Source organism: Apteryx rowi, unplaced genomic scaffold, assembly GCF_003343035.1.
Source record: "Apteryx rowi isolate R43461 unplaced genomic scaffold, aptRow1 scaffold_276, whole genome shotgun sequence".
Taxonomy (NCBI): Eukaryota; Metazoa; Chordata; class Aves; order Apterygiformes; family Apterygidae; genus Apteryx; species Apteryx rowi.
This window is the reverse complement of record NW_020449152.1, coordinates 864664-887382: the sequence shown is the minus strand read 5'-3', so window position 1 is coordinate 887382 and position 22719 is coordinate 864664. Positions and strand designations below refer to the sequence as shown.

The 22719-nt window shown below is 37.2% G+C and overlaps 1 protein-coding gene across 5 annotated transcripts in view; it reads right to left on the bottom strand.

Annotated features, from left to right (window-relative positions):
* Positions 1-1092: 1092 nt before the first annotated feature.
* BBS9 (Bardet-Biedl syndrome 9) overlaps positions 1093-22719 on the bottom strand; it is a 249560-nt gene continuing 227933 nt past the window's right edge. Inside the window, exon 19 of one of the 5 annotated variants that reach the window (XM_026068574.1) lies at positions 1093-1622. In XM_026068574.1, the coding sequence (XP_025924359.1) occupies positions 1426-1622 (197 nt within the window). In that variant the 3' untranslated portion in view covers positions 1093-1425. The remainder of the gene's footprint in view (positions 1623-22719) is intronic. The other 4 variants (XM_026068572.1, XM_026068575.1, XM_026068570.1 and 1 more) reach the window with 4 other exon arrangements.

Sequence of the window (22719 nt, the reverse complement as noted above, 5' to 3'; positions counted from 1 at the left end):
ATATAAGCACTCTGAGGAAAGACAACTTGTAGGTAGTACAGAAACAAGTTGGGTTTGTTTAATTCATATAAACAGACTTCATACATGGGCAATGCAAAAGGTTGTTTTCTGCAAGCAAAGAGAAGAAGGCATCTAAGGCCTCAAAAGTGAGAACAAAGATACTTCAAAAATCTCAGGCCTTGTTTGTGATGTTGCAGCTAACGGAGGATCCTGTAAAATCCTGTTTATATCTATTTTACACACAAATATATCCACATCCTTATATATTAACTGTATATATGTTTATAGATATCCTAACACTATACTATACAAATAGACCATGACTTCAGTTCAGTGGTTAAGTATATGCTTAGTCTATTTTGAATTTGGGTAATAATGATATACTAGATTTCATTTGATTTAGCATGTTTAACAGCTTTGCTGAATATGGGTATGTTCTTAAGGTGCAGAGAAGACAAGATATGTAAGAAAATGAAAGTTACTTAGGTGTGTTCCTATACACTTTACTGACCTAAAGCTCACCTACTTGGCAGAAGTCTGGACTCCAGTAAATTACAGATTTTTTTCTACTTTTAAAATGTATTACTTTAAATAATATTTATGTTACCAAATAGCAAGCCAACATGAAACATTTTAATTCAAATTATCCCATGCATCATGTGCAGAGGCCTCCAAAAACTGTGATCAATATTCTGTATCACAAGCATTAGACACAAGAGAAAAGTATTAATAGTTAATCTTACAATTGGTTTGCACTGGTTTCTGCCACTGCCAATACATGTTTCAAGACAGATGTGCTTGCTTGTGTGTATACCTTGTGCCTATGGCACTTTCATACTGTAATAGAACATATCAAACCCTTTGCTTTCTTTATTTTCAAAAGCAGTTTAATAAAAGCAAATGAGACAGTGACATTTTCAAAAGAAACAGCACTAGGCGCCCAAATTCCATTACATTTCAAAGGAACGAGAGAGCTCAACTCCCTAAAGGTCTTTAATGTAGGTTAGCTAGATACCATTTATCAAAACAGTAACTATTTGATCCCCACTTGTGTAAAAAGAGATGGGTGCCAAGAGGCAGCTTCAGCATCTTGAAGTTAGTGATTTACATATATCAATTTAACCTTTTATATGGTGCCTCCACAGTCATTACCTAATAACTGCTTTATTGCTTCCTGCTAGGGGCACCTCCTCCACTGTACCATAGCCATTAAATAATACACTCAGGCTCCCACACCTCTTCCACATCATGGGTCTATCACTGGGTCACTAACCAAGCAGTTATATTCCTAAACTGATATGAGTTCAGAAGAAAAATGAAGGCTAGACCAGGTATGATTTATACTTTAAAAAGAATTCCAGAGAATTTTCATAGAATGTTATTAAATCAACAGGGTGCACCCCCCAAAATTTTTTTATACTGACTTCATAACCGCAAAAATAATCTGCCTAACTCTGCATGCTTTCTTTGAGTAAAGGAGATAACTGAAAATTGGAGGCTCACGTATTTTTCAGGGTATCTCCCTACTGTGCCTGGGCGTGGCTCCTTAATCCCGTCTAGGCAGCTTTCATTCTTGACTTCTGTGCTTCTTCCTATACTCTGTAGGAAAAGCGATTGCCATTCTTATCATCCAGACAGTAGTATGCAATATTGAACACAAAGGCGAAGAACACAAAAGTATTAGGAAACTACTCCCTCAGCACAGATCAGTAAGAAAGAAACTACCAGCAAGCTCTAGAGGTTGACCTCATGCTGTTTTGTAACATAAGCACTTTCCACCCAAAGGGCAGAAGTCAAGGAGGGTTTGATTGTGGAGTCAAAATAGTCCTATCACTCTGTTATTTTAGCCTCCCTTTCTTCCTCCTGATTATTCCACTCAACATAATCTACAGTGCTTAGTGATAAACCTGCTGGCACACAATTTATAGAGAAACAACACTTGACTCTTTTTCAGCCACTTATCTTTTTCAGCAGTCAAAGAAAAAAACCCTCTACTATATAGTCTCCTTGGCACCTAGCCTGGGGTTTTGGGTTTTTTGGGTTTTTTTTGGTATGCATATGGGGCATCAAGATTTTCGGCAGAGCCATAGACAACAGTTCTCCTGCCCACATGAACATAATACATGTTTTTACACAGAACTGAAGGCAGCTCATAATGCATGGTTGACTGTGAAAGTAACTGCCAAGAGATAAGATCAAGTATCTTTGCCTGTTTTGGAGAGACCAAAGCCATTAACTTTATGCCATTAATTAAGAACTAGTATCTCCTTGAATCTGATTCAAACAAAACAGAGATAATTCCATTATAAGAAAAATTTAAGGCAATAACAACAACTTGATTTTTATAATTAGACAAGTATACGGAGACCAAAGGGGAAGTAAAAAAAAATTACTAAGGGAGGAAATGACTGTCTTGTTCTCGTGAATCTGGGCAACACCAGTGAATGATGTTTGGAAAAAATCATGCAGAAGGTGAAAGGTATTTTTTTTAAATTATTTTGGAAAAAGAAATTATACCACTGACTGACAAAGCAACACCTGTACTATTGCCATACTATCGTCTTACAAGTGCTATTATGAAAAGGCATAATTATCCTTATTTTATAATTGGAAAAATGGATGGAGAGAAAATAAGGCACTTTTTAAAAATACAACTGCAAGTCCTTAGCACCTCAGCTCTGATTCAAATTAACCATTACTACTCAGACCTTCTAAACGTCAAACTGCTATTCCATCACTGATATAACTCAAAAATAAGGCATATTCCCCTCAAACTCTAGTTCTTAGACCAGTGCTGACCACCCTCTCAGTTACATGGGCTATATAGCTTCTTATGGAGGCAGTCAAAGGCCAGTGCTATATTTGGGTTTCTTTCTTTCTTTGTCTAATAACATAACCAAGAAAGAGCTGAAGGATGTCTGGGAAAGTGTGAAGTAGTAAGTGAACATTGGATTGCCAAAAAATTAATCCCTCTTGCAGCCTGCACTCTGAAAAGATAGTGGCCAGAGAAGTTGTTCTCATGGATCTCATATCTGTGAGTTGAACAGCCCTGCTTTCTGCTAAGTGACTTTCACAGGAAAACGATGCTAACTCATGCAGGGAGAGTTTTAATTTAAACCAGAGAAAGCAGGGAAACAGTGATTTTACACAAAGAAACAAACACAGAAAAGAATATGCCATTTGAAATTTCATCGTAATTTTAGAATTTTCATGAACTTCTTTGGTTTTTTAAGCCCAAGTAGCTTGGGCTACTTTTTTTTTTTTTTTTTTTTTTAGTTTGGGCAAGAGTTTGCAGGGGAAGAAAAGAAGAAAAAGTCTTTGTTCCACATACTGAACCCAGCTCCTGTTACAAGTATTTTTGCCTGCATCTTTCTCAGCCATATCTGCTTATTTTCTGGACAAAACCAAATTTTTTTTTTAATCACTTACCAATACAGAACCAATAAAAAGAAGCTACATAAAAAACAATCTGGATTTATAGATCTTCAAAATGGCTAAGTAAGAATAATATCAATAAGAATAATGTCAGCTAATTCTGACTGTATATTCTGCACGCATGTACAAGGATGACTCAGAAACTGGGAAGAACCTCACTCGGTTTTTGTATGACAGGATGAGTTTGCAGAGCTGAAATCAACAAAATCAGTATTAAAAAAAAAAAAAGGAAAAGAGACGATGTTTGATAGAGAAACTTTCTTTAAAATACTCCTAAGACCTAAAAATTGTATTACTCTTTTATTCTTAAGTACAAAAAGACTATCTCTAAGGGAAAACTTTTTTTTTTTAATTTAAACTAGCTTTTAATCAATAACTCCCACGTGGTTTCAAAACTAGATTTGTACCGAATCTATGGTCAACATATGGTGACCATTGAAGTTGACCATTAAAAAAATAAATTAAACTAAATTTAGTGTACTTCAGAAAGATGTTGACCTTCTGAGAGAACAAAATTGAGCACTCTGTCTACACTTTCTGCAACACAGATCTCCTATCTGCTTTTAATAGCTTTCTAACAGAGATTAAAGGACTATATGAAATAAAGATAATGCTATCCTAAAAACAACTGTATAGAAAGTGCACCTACAGACTGGCAATAACTCGGCTTGGCTCTTACATCAATAAGAGTGAGTATTCTCGTGTGCTGGCCATATGCAGGCTGTGTAAAAGCATTACAAATACAAAGAAACAGCCAAGGGACTCATTTATATCTGTTTTTGCAGATGAGACAATTTATTAATATGAGAATCCATGGGGTGTATAGCTGTAAATCTTGACTGAAAATTATACATGGAGACAGAGAAAGCAATGGAATTATTGTAACACTTTGAGCCTAACAATGAACATCTCAGAGCTGCTACAGCATCAGTACAGAATGCCAAAGACATAAATCACTAGACTAAATGACAATGAAAAATAAAACTGTTTTATTTGTCTAAAAACGTGAGAAAGGATGATTTAATTAGAGAACAAAACCCTTACATTATATCTAGTTGATTTGTAAGCTTTTTTTTGATCTGTGAGATAGCAGTGTCCTGCAGTATATTTCTCTGGAATAAAGAGCATGAGTTATCCTTCATTATTCTGGTGAGCACAAAGATACATCAAAGGGCTTAGGAAAACTATATTTTATGATATCCCTCAGATCCCCATAAAGTAAAACATCTCTTATTGCCACTTGACTATACCCAACTGTCCTGCCTCTATACGTATCCCAAAAAGCAGGCACTATCTCTCAGCACTGCTTCACCAGTAAGAGACTGCAGTGTCTCCTACTGCCAAGACAAAACATTTTATGATATTATGTAGGATATGAGTTTACAGTGCTAGTTAATAAACCATGAAGTAATACATTTATACAAAAAGTTTATACCTTCACAGAACAGCAGGACAAAAACTCAAGAATCTGGGTTCAATACAGTTCTGCCAACAAGCCTCCTCAGTGATCTGAACAAATCTCACTACCTACAGTGTTCTCCTGAGATGGGAGATGGTAACTATTCTGAAGCACAAGATGTCTTTAAGACCAAACACTTGATATTCCTATTTCTGTCTTTGAGTTCAGGCTACCCACAAATCTTACCTGTGTGGCAGCAATAAGGTCAGGTTCCTTGCAGCCCTGCCTTGACTAACCAGCACTAGTATCATGACAACATTGCAAGGGCAGGTGAAATAGATAAGACTCTGGACCAGGCAGCATGCCTAACCTTCCATATGTCAGGTAAGTGAGCCTAGGATGTCCTCAAAGTTTTCTCTTCAGGGGTGTAATTGGGCTACCCTGGATTCAACACTAAAGGTGGTCAACAGCTAAGGAGCTCAACAGATAGCAAATTTGGTCTTTGTGCTTCTTGTGCACAGCACACGTTGATAGAGCTTCTGTATTCCCATTCTCTAACAGGGAAAACAAAACTTTTCAGTTCACTAATTTGTGAGTCTTAAAGGCAAAAGTCAAACGTTTATCTTAGGCATTATACCAATAAAAAATTATGGTCTTAATCCAGAGACTCCTATGTTCCTGTGCCATGTAATCTGTGTCATAAACCTTCAGAAACACCTAAACACAGAAAATACACAGCAGGGATGTGTTAGGTGGAATTTATGTTACCTACATTTGATGCCTGGCCCCAAAAAAGAGACTTAAGTGACTAAGCTTCCTATTGAGTTGATGGAGTTAAGTCTCTCCAAAGTGTAATTAAGAAAAACTTACATAACGAGCAGAAGCTTGTACCAACTAGTACTACCAAGTAGTAGGACTAGGCAGCATATATAACTGAGCAGGGCACATGTGTGCACCTACCTCCTGCAGTGCCAGTCTAGAAGATACATTGCCTATGGAAGTAGGAGTCCGGAATCAGTTCCTTTTTCATCCTGAATTGAACACATACTTTGCTCCTCTCAGAATACTAAATTGCCAGGCTGCTGCCAACTTTCATCCTCTGACCCTCCTCCTTCTGGACATGTTAGGCATTTTACATGAGAGAGTCACTATACAAAAACCAAAATCTTCCCAGAAGCATTATCAGAGTGCAGTTTTTATCCTCCCGCTGGCTGAAGTAGTGCTTAAACTGCGGAATAGTTAGGCTTCAAGCACGCAGAAAATACTGCTTCGCACACACACTAACCCTGTCTTCCTGTACTCCACTGTCTTCTTTGTTTTCACTCCCTCCCTCCTGTTTTATCCTCCAATGGAAAGTTCAGGGAAAGGCTGCCTTGCTGTTCCCAGTTTGTACAGCACCCACTATAATGGTGCCATGGCCTGTGAATGGATTCTGATGCACTATGAAACCAAATACGACGACTGCTGCCAAGCCTGTCAGAGCAAATTAACTATGTTTTAATTAACTAACTATACATGGTTCCCAATTGCTTCTTAAGCAGTTTCTCTTACAGACTTAGGAAATTTCAGTTTTCTACACTGAATTAGATGGCTATTAGTGCCAATTATTCAAATTCTGCTTTATTTATGCAAAACACTTCATGGGCAGATCCTCTGCTGCTGCAAACTGTCAGAGCTTCAACAGAACACTAAGAACAATAATAATTTACACCGCTGTCTGCCCCTTGCTCCACATCAGCCTCAGCCCTCCTCATAAACACTCCAGCTGTGAGAGTATGGCTCAGTCCACATGTGTACCTGAACCCTCAGTACTATGGAAGAAAGTATCTGTCAGGGTTGGATGCAGGTACAATTAATAAAGCTTCTCCCATGTAACTTGAGAAAGTACATACCAGATGGTGATAATTGGATGGGAGGCTGGGGAAGGACAGTTAAAATCTCTTTCGCTCCTCTCCTCTGCTATTGGCAAAACCACCCTTGTGTTTAGAAGGTGAGACGGAAAAGGCTGAAGTCTACAGGACCTCACGGGCTTGTACAAGATTTTGTCAGCAGTAGCTGCTTGCCACAGATTGGTCTAGACATGAAGAATTTAAAAAGTTTCCTTGTAACCCCCATGGAAAATGGACAACTGTGAAAACGTCTGGAATTTCCTGATAACCACAGTGTGCTGCCCTGTATTTTAGAATAAACGATGTTGACAGAAATACTGAGCCAGAAGTAGACTTTACCAATTTGCTGCAGCAACAGGGAACTTCCACCTACTTTTCACTTTTCATTATTATAAGGAATGGTATGTGTATCGTGAGAGGTTCCTGACATATTCTTATAGATTCCCACAGTTACAGAAGAGAGTATATATGTAAGAGCAGAGAATATACAGCAGGGCAGAATTATTTAGAAAGTTTATAACCTGTCTTAATGGTTCTTTCATTACACATCCTTATGACAAATACTATAATTAATACTCTTCTGCCTATTTTATATAGGGTAATTACACCAAAGTGACATTTCATGTACTGTATAATATTATGCACAGGGAAAAATTATTTCAAGCATACATTTCTTTTAGCCCATCTCTTCCTCAGACTACAGACTGCAGGCATAACAATGGCTTCATAACTATTTTTTTTAAATCAACACAGACCCAGCATTGTACTGCCAGAAAGACCAAGAGATATGATGATCTCACATACACGCACCTCAAATCTGCTGTACTCTTTTTTTAACAATAATAATTCATAGGCTTAAAAAAAATCAAGAAATGTATTTTTAGCTATATCCCCACCACCACCTTTATAGAAGTCTGAAAGGAGACCTTTAAATGTCTGGTGGCAATGATTTTTATATGAGGAACAAGGTGTCTAAACCCTCAGGCAGTGAACTCAAAAGGAGAAAATTCATGCCACCTACCCAACAACATGCTTCCACTTCTTAATAATCAAACCCATCAAATTTCAGGAGGGTTTGGTTTCCCCATATGATCCTAGAGATTGTTAGATTCGGAAAGGAAGAAGTGATCAGTTCAAGTCGCTGCATGCTTAGTCATCCGATTGAATGTGATACGAGTGTTTGCCACGGTGACAGGCCATTATGCGTTATCTCGTCTTCTTATCTTTGGCATATTCAGGATTTGTCAAAACCTTACTCCACATCTGCAGAAAACTGTTGCATATTCACCTCTCTAGCTTGATTAGTCTGCAAAACCAAATGGTGGGAGAGCGACAGCTACCAAAGACAAGTTCAAAGGCAGGTCAGAAAGTAACAAATCTCCCTATGAAGAAGGGTCTGTTGGCTTCAGCTGCTTACTCTATCACAAAGCAAGGAGGGACTGTCCCTCTCTCTTTCATTAGGACTATATCCAAGTTGAGGACTCCTCCATCAATCATTTTCCCAACTAAACTTCAAGGGCTAACAAAAAATATCATGCAGCAGACCTGCTGCAAATGAGGGGTGAGAGGGGCATCAAAAGGGGGCAAATGTTCACAAACTGCACCAACTGCTGCTGTTCAAGCAGAGGGGCTGCAGGTCAGCAGCTACAGTTGATCAAACTGGCAACAGCCAGGGATGAACAGAGTTGGGAGACATATCTAAAATGCCTTGCTACCACCTTGCTGAGAATGCATAACCGCTATCAGAGGCCAAGCAGAAGAGAGAACAGATATGCTCCAACAGGAATCACTTCTCATCTCTTTAAATTGGAGTAAACCAGCTCATCCTGAATTATGTTACGCTATCATTGCATTTCCATGAAGCCAGAATCCGGCCCCCTGCATCTCGGTAACAGTGCCAGACACAGAGCCGCTAGTGCCTTCTCTCAGGCAGTTAAAACACGCTACAGGTCTCCGACCTGTTCTGCGAGGAGCCATTTTATGTGACTGCCCGAGCCAATGAAGGTGGCAGGCAGAGAGTGTGCGCTGATGGGCCTGCCTCGGGGAGAAGGTTAGTCACTGCTAACCATGCCAGCTGGAGTCAAATGCAAGTTTAATTGACTGGTTCAGGGCAGTGATTATTCCTGGTTCTTGCTGGCACAAAACGCTTTAATCTCTGAATGTCACTAGCAGGTTAGCGGGGCCTTTTTTTAATTGGTGAATAAAACTGTGAAAATTCCAAGTACAAAAAGCAGCGCAAAACAGAACAGAAAAAATTAATACTTCTGATGTTGTTTGCTGCTGCCATAGACTGGCTTCAGGATTCTAGCTCCAAATTAGGAAGGGGAAACAACAAAAATAAGCCCATCTTCTGCGGTCAGTTATAATTGCCAAAATCTTGGAGTTATTCTCAGTGTAAATTCATTCGGCAAAGGTTTTCTTGGAATGCGTCAGGGAAACATCAGGCAAGGAAGTAACTTCTAGTCAGACAACCTGAAGAAACACATCCAGACAAGTAAGATGTAACCAACTTTTGCTTTGCCAGGAAAGTTGCGTGTAAATGCCACTGAAAACCCTGAAGAAATCCATAATCTGTACTGCCTAGTAGTCTACTGAATTCCTTCTCTGGTCGAGGTCAGTCAGTTGTGAACCATACTGCACTTAGTAAAAGTGCTGATCTCTGGATGGGTAAAACACTATTTGGATCTTGTTCAGAGCTTTTTAACCAGATCTCAATTGGTTTTGTAATATTGATAAACATTTGCCTTCTCCTATCATAAATAGGAACAGCACTGTCAGCAACATGATTTTCAGAATCTTTGACTCTTAGTGTCCAATTTGATTGTAAAATATGCTGAGCTCTCACTCCTCTCACCAAATTAATATGAATTAAGGATATTTAGCAGCCAAAAATCAAGTTCAAGTTGTTCCAAAAAGTCTGTTACCCCAAAATTTTGGTACCCAGTATTAGAGGGCCTTTTTGAAAATTCTGGTTCATCAGTTTTGTTTTGTCACCAAAAAAAGCCAATGGTAAGGGAAGATGAGGTGAAGGACCATTTTTCATTCTTGAGCCATCAGGTTGCACATGTCTGCTGACCACTGAACTTGCTTTGTGCAAGGGCAGCAGGGAACAATAACAATTCTCCAATGGAAAGGGAAATAGAAGAGTTTCAGAATGGCACATAACACCCCCCCCCACCCCAACTTCCTTTCAACTATCAAAGAAAAAAGATAACTATTCTTCCATCACGGACAATGAAATTTGAAATTCAGGTCATCTTTTTGCCTGTTTGTTAGTGCAATTAAGTTCAGAAACAAGTCACTATGTCTCCCTTCAAAAGTCTATGCCATATTCTAAGATAATTTATGCTTTGCTTATTCTCTTCCATCAAAGCAACATACACTGCAACACTGATACAAAAAGGGCTTTCAGAAATGTGGAGATCATAAATCTGATCACATATAAAAGGAAAGAATGTTTGTGTATTTTTATCCACTTTTCCAAATGCATCTAAATGGGGAAAATGACTTACTTTGCTCCTGTTCATTCTGGATACAGGTCAGATGTGTGTCTCACAACTAATTTGCCTCACCCATGGCCTCACTAAGGATTGCCAAGCCTTCACAAGGCTGTTTCTAAGCTTTGAATATTGCCAGGAAAGCAAAACTGCTTGAATATATGTCAGGGAGACATTGAGGAGCTTGTGTATTATAGTATTTGGTTTCTATTTGGAGCTGAGATTCAATAAGATCTTGCTTCTTTGCAATAAAAACTATTTCCTTAGAAATAAGTAACACAGATACAACTTCACAAGGATAATCTACCCGGTATAACAATAAATAGCAACTCACAGTATCATTGTCAGACCACACAGTCATGCAAAATAACGTGCTCTGTCTCACCAGGCTCATTACATAAACCATACAGAAAACAAAGCAAGGCTGAGTCAGCATTTTCTACTGGAAAAAATACTCTACAGCTTATCAGCTACTGAGGACAGGAGACAGTAATTTCAAAGAAAAGAAATATATATATATATGGGATCCAGGATCTAAATGTTTCCTCAGAAAGAAATGGAGCAGGCGATAATCAGGGTGGAGTCTAGTGGTCCAAGCCAGCACATGACAGGATGAATTAGCAGCATTGCTAGAGATTACTTATGCCAGCTCTGTACCTCAGGGTAGGAAATGCAAGCACGTTTACGTGTCTGCCTCAGTGCCTTCTTGGACAGCACCTCAGTCCTTTTACTGGCCTTGTAATTTCTCTTTCCTAAAGCCATTAGCACATCAGAACTTTAGACTGTGATTTCCATTGCTAATATTACTATAGTACATGATAAACTGATGATGCTGCTTTATACAAATGGTTTACTCTAAACTGATGCCAGTAAATGTTTACCTCATTAGGCAGTATGGGGATTTGGGCGCTGCATGTTAATCAAATAGGCTAACTGTATCACAGCTCAAAGAGACACCAATACAAATTTTAGCTTGAGCCAAATGTGATGAACAGAAACATGGTGAAAAACCTCAAGGGCCACGGTCCTTTTAATTATCTGCATAATAAAAATACAAGAACATAATTTCTTTTGTAGAAGCAATGAATTATTCCCCACACTACAATTTATATGTTAGGTCTGATCTTTATATTAGGTCCTAAATAGCTGCCTCCTCAACCAAATTCTTGGAGGAGCTCCCTGATGAGCAAAAACTGATCCAGTGAGATAAATGAAGTTGTTTTGGTTATATACTGGCAGCCTGATACTGATTTAATTTTTCCAGAAGCCTGAATGCCCCCTAAAAAGCAGTCATTTCAGAGGTCAAGAGTCCCATGTTGCTTGAAATATGGCAGCTGGAAGCAGAACACCAGGCTGAATCTCTGCTCTACTGAATTAGTTTTTAGTGACAATCCAAAACAGTGTTAGGGAGTCAGGTACAATATATATATATTAAATATTATTTCAGTCTATTTATCTCATAAAAAGTCAGATATTTAGGCCTTAGCTGCCTTCTCTAGAAAAAAAATCAGCTGTATATCCCAACACAGAAGCTGACTTACTCTGGTAGCTGACAGCAAAGCCAACTCCTAGAACAAAAACTGGCTACCACCAGAAGCAGAACCAGGTTTTGAACATCCACAAAGACTGCAGATTGGAAATCTACAATGTTAGAGCTAATTGCAAAATTTTTTAAAACAGGCTCTTCGTCCCTTTTTCTTCACAAGGCCGTAGAAGTCTCACAGGGTGGTATCAATGATTTTATTCTTAAATATTATTAATCATACAAAGTCTTTCTCCTCCACTTCTTTCTTTAAGCTTGAAGTGAAATCAGAGCCATCAGCCATCTGGAATGTTTGGAAAAACTCAGCTTTGGACAGGGCAGTAATTCAGGTTATATCTATATTTTCTCCCACATGTCCCTATAATTGAACAAGTGAATATGACTGCTGCTAAGTGTAATACATAGGTTAAAAATATAAAGGTCTCATAAACTAAGTTTGAGAGTCAAGTCAAGGAAATTCTGAATTTTAGACCCTGATTCCTCCTCAAACCTTTTCAATTCATTTAATGTGTCTGCATTAGTTTCCTCATGTACATAAAGCTAATAATAATCATTACCTGTGCCACCGCGGTGTTGTGCTGACTAATAACTGCATGAAATGCTTATGCTAAGTTCCACAGTAGGATCACACAAAAGTCTCTTGGGGATAGGTGCAACTGCAACTATATTGAAAGCAATTTGGGGAGGCTTAGCTTTAGATTTTCTTCTCCTCCATAATTAATGACCTTTCCTTCGTTGTTCCCAAAGCTTTTCCTATCAGGAAGCTCAGCATTCAAGCAATACCACCTGAGCAGATGAAAGCACTAAAAAAAGACAGCAAATATTGGGAAAACATGAATGAGATGCAGATGGCTTGGGTACTTTTCAAGATCACAGGAAGCCACAAAACAAAACTCTTTCTCAAATTCCAAAGAAACTACAACTTCCAACACGTGTTCACTGCTTTAAATGCAGTATCTTCTATCTACCACAGTGACAATTTTCCATCCTGGTAAAATGATTTTAATTTGAAAAGCTTTGTAGCAATTAAAAGTTCAAATTAACAGTATAGGTTCTTTACTCTTAATTGGTTATAGTATATCCACACAACATATTTTATAGACTGCAAAACAAAGATTAAAATTCCAAGATAAAATAATAAAAAAGCAGCATATCTTTTTTTTTTTCTTCTGCTGATAATTCTGTGACAGAATTATCACCATTTGCATCAGTGCTGGCCTGGTATTTACACAGTATTAAACTGAGAAAAAAAGATGCGTGACACTTGTCAGTCTGGCAGAAAAAAACCCGTGGATTTTATTATGAAAGAGGAAGGTCTTTAAAAGTTATCAAGATTTGATTCAGTTTTCTTGATCAAAAATATACCCTTCTGATCTTTCCTTTTCCTGTACTTGCAAGAAAGCTATTCCATATGAAGCATTTTTTTCAAGTGCTCAAAGTTTCTAAAGACTACTAGGACCATTTGTTTTCACAATTGTAAAAAGCAGCAAGCAGCAGTGTTAACAATATAGGTATTTCAAATTTGCATGTAATTATATTGCTTACAAACCCTAGAATGTTAGTAAATTATTCCTCTTCTGCCCAACAGTGACAACGAAGACATTTTCTGCATATCATTAGATAAACCTATTTATATGTATAATTCTGTAAATTATGTTGTAAATTACCTTACTTTCAGTATCCCCACACTAGCAGCGCAATGAATATGAAGAAAAGATGCTGCCATTCGCTTTTGACATGATATTCCACAGGATTAATTTCCACTATACCCTCATTTTTTGTAGTCATGTTTATGCTATCGATCACTGTTAACATTATATTCAATATATTTAGCACAACTTGCTGCCAAATCACTAAGGTAATAAGCAAATAGTAAGAAAAGAAAGAATGAACAGTTAAAAAATGAAAACAAACCAAATCATGGTCCAGTGAACTCTGGCTTTGCTTTAAACACATTAGCAAATATGTACCTCAGCTCCTCATTTCTCCCACATTTCATCAACGCTGCATTAACCCCTTCCCTTTGTTTGTGGGTGGGAGGTCAATGCACCGATAAGACATGTTCAAAACCAGCCAGCCTTCAATGAGTTAACTTTTCTTCCACAAAGGTGAAGAGTTTTGCTGACCCCGTGTGAGTCGGGTTGAATAAAATTCAGTTGTGCTGCAGTCAACAGGAAAGTAGGAAGGAAAATAGTATTTAACAAACAAAGCATAAAAAGTCCACAGCAGGAAATCATTATTTGGGCAATTGTTCACTTTGTTAAGAGACTGGACTGTATTAATATCTATGATGGCATACTGCTGCATTTGTGGTTTCTCTTTAGTGCCACGTCTAGTCTAATTAGTTACAAAGTGGCTGTACAGGCAAGCAAAATTTGCAATTGTTTGGGGTTTCTGAAGAATACAGAATACATATGTCACTGATGCATAATCTGGCACCAGCTTATTCTGGTTAAAGTTTGAGTGGTTTGCTAAAATTGAATCAATACTAAAGGAAGCTCAGAATGCCAATAGAAGTGGTTTACAGAAATAGTTTCACTGACCATTACATCTGCAATGAATTAGGCATGTTAAACGGTTCAGTTTGAGTTAACATTTTTAATATAGATACAAACAAATAAATGCAACCACAATAGTCTGACTACACATTTGCTCTTAAAAGCGTTTAAGGGAACACACATAACATTGTTCCAAGTTACCATTTTACATTTATCATTTCAAGAGATGTGTCTCACCACAGGAAGGTTAAATTAAAAAAAAATGATATTTACATATCCATACATATATGTTTGTGTGTGTGTACACAGATAGATAGGACACCACAGTTAATAGATTTTTAGATGAAAATCCTGTAAACCACTGGGACAAGCCTGACATCCTATCAGGTATTACTGTTCATATATCAGTCATATGATGGTCAAAATCATTGTCATTATATAATGAACCATCAAAATGCTGTCAATAATAATTAATAACCAAGATAATGCCAACAGTGTTTGTAATACATCAGTTCCTTGACTTTCATGACTATGAATACTGTCTTAAAGCACTTTCTGTAGCATACTCTGAAGGCTCCAGATACAAAGCAGTACCATAAGCAGTATAGTGGCCTTAAGATCTAGCTATACTTTAGCACCCCTTTTACTAAGAAAAGGGAAACATTTATCTGGCTGCCTATCTTACTCAAACTTCTTTGAAGCTACCTTAAAAAAGCTACAACCTGTCTCTAAGAAATGAACTTCTAGTTACAAACTGCAGGTGGTGAAGCAAGAAAAGGCTTGCCATATAACACAGCCCCGTGTTTTATCGTAGTTAATTTAGATCAATATGAAGTCAGCAGAGTTATGCCAATTTACATTCATTGTGAATGCAATTCAATGATTTGTACAGAAAAAGGATTCTGACTTATTTGTTTTAGGAGTGGAGTAAGGCCCTGCCAAGCGCTATTTCCCAATAGCGCAGAGACTTCAAAAGAAGACACATCCTGGATATATTGCTGTGATTCACAACCACTCATTTATCATCCCTTACAGAATTTGAGGGATTTAACAGGGCCAATTCTTTTTAACTATTAACATTTTATCCAGTTCACAGGGCACCAGCTACGCAGAGAAGAAAGCTGGAAAAAGGTCAATATGCACAGCCAGCTATTGCAAAACGCATCACATGCATAGTATTTCCCTCCTGACTCAGTAACTCCCCTTCCCCAACCTTGATTTTTCAGGAAGATGAGGGTATTTGCTGCATCTGATGGGACTCTTGGCAGAGTTATCATTTGCCAATATGAATTGTGGCTTGCCTTTCTCATGGTTCTACGCTTTGATCACTTTTCAAAGTGTGGGATCAAACCCAGTATCTGGCAGCATTTCTAATCATCTCTAGATGGGTCTTGAGCTGAAACGTAGAAAATTGGTGCAAGGCTCCTTGTAGCGGTTAAGCCCCACATAGAGCCAGTTTGAGAACCAGCTGATGAAAGATCTGCGTAGGTTGCCTGTGCCTTCTCTGCTTTTTGTCTCTCAGCTAGCCTCACATTTACAAGGTCTCAGCCAAAGTAACCTGGGGCTTTAGATTTATACAGATCCAGTGGCCACATTTTCCCACATAACTAACATGGGGGAGCTGCAGGGGTATTCTGGTTCACCATCAGCCATACCTTTTCAAAAATAAAGTGCATAACATTTCATTGTGTCTGCCTCAGAATGCTGCAGGGCTCTGATACCCCTATAGGTTGACTAATCTGTGTATCACAATAGTGCAGGAGTTTCCAAACATTTACATGGACTACCTAATTCATCTATCAACCATGTATTTAGCAAAACTATGTTTCAAGTAATGACAATTTAGAATCTAAAATAATTCTTTTCAGTTTTAGTCTCCACTCAGTTGACATCAGTTTTACATATCAACATCAATTTTATTGGGGTTATTGGTAAATTACACCAATTCATGTGAGGGATAAACCAGGTTGTGAGCAATAATCTGGGTTTAAACTGGTGAACTCCGAACCAAATTTGATCTAGTTATTGTGAAAGGAAGACCTAAGGTGACCTTTTATATTATACTTTCACTGATCACACTTTTTTGGAGACAATAATCCCTTGTAAAGCTAACAACCCGATATTTGTCCTTACACAAGATTGCAATTCACTTATTGGGGTAATCTTAGGGGTGAATAACAATGCATTAAATACTTGGCCTCTATCAAGTATGATTAAGAATGAATGTTGTGATTTATTTCAACATCAAATACTTTAAGGTGATGTATTGTAGTTACTGGTCAAAGAATACAGTCTCATTAGTGCATTGAATTCCACTGACAGAAGCCATGGTATTGTTCAGAAAAGGATTTTGAAGGACAGAACTGCACTGCAAATTTTGTCAGTCAGGGTTCGTGTACTAAATTCATCACTAGTAAATCTTTGTACTGAATTACAGTAATGTATTTGACCATAAGTATTAAATATACAAAATATTCATTTTAACTGTAAAAAAGAGAGCATATGAGATATAAATCAAGCCTTACCATGAGAACAAGTAATTCCGTAGTTTTGACACTAGGCTGGGACTCGCAAGATGTGGACTCAGTTCCACCAAAATGACATGTATGCCGTTAAGCCTATCATTTGAAACATAGTTATGATGTGCCTCTGAAAAATGGGAATAATAATACTTTTTTTATTTGGGATATGATTGTCTTTTCCAGTGAGATACCATTTGCAGCTTCTAGGACTTGGCACAATAGTAAGATAACCTAGATAGAAGTTAACACCTGTTATAAACCTTCAGACCACAGTCTGTAGTGACCAAATTCAGGTAGAAAAGGGGGCATACACAGATATCAGTGATTCTCAGACAAATGTGATGATTAGAAAGTGTGCACTGAGTGCCTGTGAATTCTAGTCATATTAAATAGAAGAACTAACAGAAACATGAAGGAGATAGTATCTTCACCTATTTTATATTCCTTCAACTATGTTACAATCATTTAACTTATTTTACATTTCTTTCATCCAGTGGCATAGGAAACATTTAAATGACATATCCAGTCAATGGGTCAGTGTGAGACTTCATTTTTAAGATTCATAGAGTAACTCTAGATACAAGAGACCACCTAAGTCAAACCTCCTGCTTAAAAGCAAGGTCAGCACTGAATTCAGGCCAGGTTGCTCAGGGCTTTATCTAAAGAGGTCTTGAAATCTCCAAGGATGGAAATGCCACAACCTCTCTGGGCAACCTGTTCCAAAGCCTGGCTGTCCTAATGGTGAAAAGTGTTTCCTTATGTCAATTTGGAACCTCCTCTCTTTCAATTTAGGACCGATGTCTTTTCTCCTCCTGCTACGCAGCTCTGCTCATAAACCTGCTCTTCGGTGCTGGCAGGCTGCTCTCAGGTCCACCCACGCCTTCTCTTCTCCAGGCTGAATGAGTCCCATTCCCCCAGCTTCTCCTCAAAGGGTATGAGCTCCAGCTCCCAACAACTTTGGTGGCCCTCTGCTGAACTCATTCAAGTTTGTCAACATCTTTCTTGTACTGGAGGGGACCAAAACTGGACACAATATTGCTGATATGCATGTGTCCTTATCTTTTTTGTATAATATTTATATAACTGAAGATTTTTGCCCAATTATTTGTGCTAATCTAAATATAGCCATTAGCCGAAAATGTTAATACAATGGACGACGTGAGGAAGGATTACTATGAATTATCTAAGAGCTCACAGCCTGTATCCTGATCCTGTAGTGAACTCTTAAGGTTAAGCACATTCTTTTTTGAGTGCAGTTTGTTTATGCTAATTTACATCAAGATTTGCCATTATTTATACATATTTACTGATTTTAGCAGTGTCTGTTTTAACTAGGAATAATAATATTTAACATCATTTTATCAGAAAACAGATATATTTTAGAAATATTAGATATTCTGCATACACAGGAAAAAAATGTTTGCTTAGTACCTTTGCTGTTCAAGAAAAAAAATCTGATGTAGGTATTAAAATCCAAATCTTCATTTCATATTCTGTTAATTAACATTATCCTCAAACTCATCATACTCAAGGACTAATTCCTGCATCACCTGTATTTTAACTTTCCTGTTCAAAAACTAAGTACTAAAACCCCTCTCATAGCCCCCCCCCCCCCMCTAGGGACCTCTTTCCCTTTAGACCACAGGCAATTTTTCATTTCTTTATCAAGCTCACACTGTAATCAGTCTCTTGTACTCACAGCATAGAAAACTCACTTCCGGCACTAGTATTGCATGAAATTTAATCCTTTTCCATTGCTTTCTTTTAGAAAGCGAGAACCATCATCCTCATCTTCATACATCTCTTACATACCATCTTAATCCATGTCACATTTTTCATTGGAAGTCTTATGAATATCAAACATTTTTCAGACTAAGAAAAAAAAAAAGAATCCATGCACACACAGAGCCCTGCAGTAACAAAGCTTGCCTTATTTGGTCTCATCTTGATCTTATCTTTTTACTAGTTCCTTCAATCTTCTCCCTCAACTAACACACAAGACATTTGAACAAAGAATTTCCTTAAAGTTTTTTCTGGACAGAAATTATTATTGCAATGCATGACTCATTTAATACACAAAGAAATGTCACAATTATTTCATTTGTCAGGAATAGGTAGCATCACTCTGAGCTCCTTGTAGAGCTCCAGCAGTTATAAAACGTCTTTGTGTAATGTATCAGCATTCCTGAATTTTTGTGGACATGGAAAAAAAATCAATACTGAAATTCAGGGAGCTGGAGCCTTTACATGAAATACAGTTTTGTTCCTACCACAAAGCATAATGTCTCTGATCTTTCTGAACTTCTCAATCATGTGTGACTAAAGAATTCTTCACAATGAATTATGTTTGCCTTCTAAGTTAATGAAAAGCCAGCATGCATAATTTATGGAAGCTAGGAACCAAACATTAAAAAAAGTCATAAAAAAGCCATGGGAGTCTTTAATGGGAGAGTCCCCACCATCTAAATGGAACAGTTATACAATATTTTCCTGTCAAATTTATTAGGTTTTATTTGAATATGTTTAACTTTGCAATGATGTTTGTACAAAAATTCCAAGGAGTGAAAACATTAAGAATCAATATGAAATCAAACAAATGAATGGTCACAGGAATAACAAAAAGCCTGTAGAAGACTCCATTTCCTTTTTAGGCAAGTATTAGGCTTGATTCTCAATCATTAAGATCTTAAAGCCTCTCTTTAACAAAGATAGATCATGATATCTTACTTTTGTGTTAGCTTTTATGCTGTTACTCCTTTGTAGAATGACTTTCTGTAAGGAATGGAGTTCCACCAACAGAACTGTCATCATCTTTCCTTAGTAGCAGAGAATGGCTTCTTTCAGAGGCAGGAATTGAAGAAGCAGTGGAAAAGAATATGAGGTCTGAATCCTGAACTACAAATACCAACAGGAACTCTCCCGTTAGATCATGCAGCTTCAAAGTATATGTAGCTATAGATCTTTTGTAGTCTCCCACCCCCCAGGGTAAATGAGATTATATAATAAATATTGAATTGAAAGTAATGCTAGCAATAGAAAATATGTTACCCTGTTCCATCTTTCTGGACATATTTTTTGTTCATTTTACAGAGCAATTAGTTTTTCCACATAATAAGCAAGATTCTCACCTCTCACTTTTAAAATTAATATACTACATTTGAGTCTATCTGCACAAGGCAAGATTTTTCATCTGCATCATCTTACAAATATTGGACTCTCTTACCTAGATAGTTGCTAAACTATGACTCTTAAGTGCTAAACTATCACTGTAGGTACCATGCCATCTAGGGGCTTATCTTCCCTGCAAAATTAATTTGAACAAATAATCTAAAGTTGCTCCTACCCTGATTTATATCTACACACACGATCTTTGGTATGGCAATGCAACTTGCTTGAGCTGTATTAACATAGATTTGCAGGTGATAAAAGAACTGCTTTGTATAGCTCAATAATTAGTTTGCCATGTAGTTACGCAGGATAACTTTGGAAAATTGACACAGGCACAGAAAACTTGAGAAAAATAGTGCATATAATATTCGTATTTACCTCACTATACCCATGAATGGCACTGCTTAAGTTAGATCCAAATAACTTTCAATCTGAAAAAAAGATGCTGACAAAACATAAGTCTTAGTTCTCAAATAAAATGTTAAATTGAAATTTATAGCAAGTTTCAAGCTATGTGTTGGGAAAATATTAATAAACTGGAACAATACCTCAATCTTCTCCTGCACTAATGCAAATTACTCACAGTGCCGAACAATTACGAGTGAGGCTAAATATGTTTAGATTGCTTACAGGCTACTTGTGTAAACAGAAGAATGAAATGGTTTTTACTTTGAGAACAATTCAAGAGCTGAATCTCACTCCCAGGAAAAGTCATCTATTGCCTTCAGCAGGAGTCAGATCAGGCCAAAATGTTTGACTAATGAGCTGGTTTGACAGTGCAAAACACTTTTCGCCTTCAATGAAAACTGAACCTTCAGTCCAGGGTGGAAAAAGTTGTTATTTAAGGATTCCTGGCTTATTTGAATGATTCAATCCCCCATTTCTTAAAATCACAAATTCAGAAATTTGTCCTAAACTTATTACTACAATGTTCTTTGTGAATCATGAAAGAAAATAACTACTGATTTGCAGAGCAGCTGTTATGAAATCCATTGGTAAATTTAATAAGGTAGTTTATTGGATCCCACATGAAGCTTGTAGCAATATTTACATACTACAAATCCTGAAACAACCCTCTGTCTGCCTCGTCTTCCAGCAAACCTACTACCTTTTGGCATTTCCTCTTCAGCTGTGGTAGGTCTGTCCAAAAGTTACAGAGAAAACAAGCTAGAAAAAGTGTGTATTCCTCGTTCTGGTAGCAGTCTTTTCCCCTCTAAGCATAGTTCCTGTGATAAGCCATTCTCTTTCTTGTAAACATTTTAATATCAAAACCTATTTCTCAAGCTCAATCATAGTAAGTTCACCAGTTTAGTTCAGAGAAGAATTATGCACAAAGACCTGTCCCATGGGAAATGAAAGAGGCTTTCAAAAATGAGTGACTAATTTTCTTACCGAATGACAGGAAGCACTGACAAGATATTATAAGACAAAAATTATAAAATATATTTTTATTTGCATTTCCCCATAGAAATTTTAAAGGGAAAATGACATGGACACAAAAATCATGAAAGAATTAGTCAGGCAAGTCCTTCCTGCACAGCAGATATAAGAGTTGAAACTATTAATTCAAATATTTCAGAAAGTTAGTTTTGCAATCATTATTTCAGAAATGATATCTTCAACCACATCTAAAAGTCTCACCATCTTCACAGAAAAAGTATAAGCAACTTCATATAGCTTCCTACGCCTCCAAATGACAATAAATTCACAACGATTTAACAGATTAGGAATGGGAGATTATTTTTTTTAATTCAAGATCTTTATTTCATATCTAATCATATTCGGTACCAGCTGTTACTTTAATCAATGGACCAGTGGACAAGAAATTAACAGTGTAAAAACCTGTGCAGAATCTGACAGGCTTTTTTTTTGACATTTCTATGACATTTAATCAGTAAATCACATTCCTCTCTTAGATTTCTAAAGGAAGATTCAAATGTACCAATTGGACACTGATTTCTATTGATGCCTTCAGAAATGTGTCTACAACATTTGAGTTATTACATCTCTTTGGAATTTTTATGCCATGATTATTATTAAATTTTACAGAATTTTGCATTAGGAGCCTGGGAACTAGCACACATGTTGACAATCTCAGAGGCCAAAAATTGAAATATCTTTACTTCCTCCGACTTAGTTTCTCAAATATATGACAGGCATACCATGGTGATATGGCATGAAGGAATCTGTACCACTGCTGTGTCTGATTTTCCTTTACTTCAGAATAAATACACAGAATTAAATAGAGAATGAAGTAATAACACGGGTTCTGTAGCAACTACTCTAGCAACCTACTGAACTGTTAGAAAACAAAATCTTTACTATTTGGAATCAATTTATCAAACTCCATAGCAAAGAAATAATTTTGTTCTATCTGACAGCAAAGACTTCTATAGGTTGGTTCAAGAAAATTACACAAATGTAACCTCCAATACAAGTTAAGCACATTCAGACTTACAAGACCCTTAAATGTGACACATCAATCATGGTTCATCTCAGCCTAAGGAAAAAAATTCTATCGGATGTAAGGTCGCATACTATTCATCATGTCTGCTCAAAAATAAAAATTCTGTAACTACTCTACTCAATACTGCACTCTACTAAATAACTAATTTATTATGTTTACTGATGTTAACGATGTGAATTAATAGCAAACATAGTGGTTAAAGTTACGTGGCATCTTTCCCCCCTGTGGATTTTGCAAAGGTACCTAGTGCAGTTAAAGCCTGAATTGCTACAGCAATGCTAAGGACCTGTACCAAGAGCCT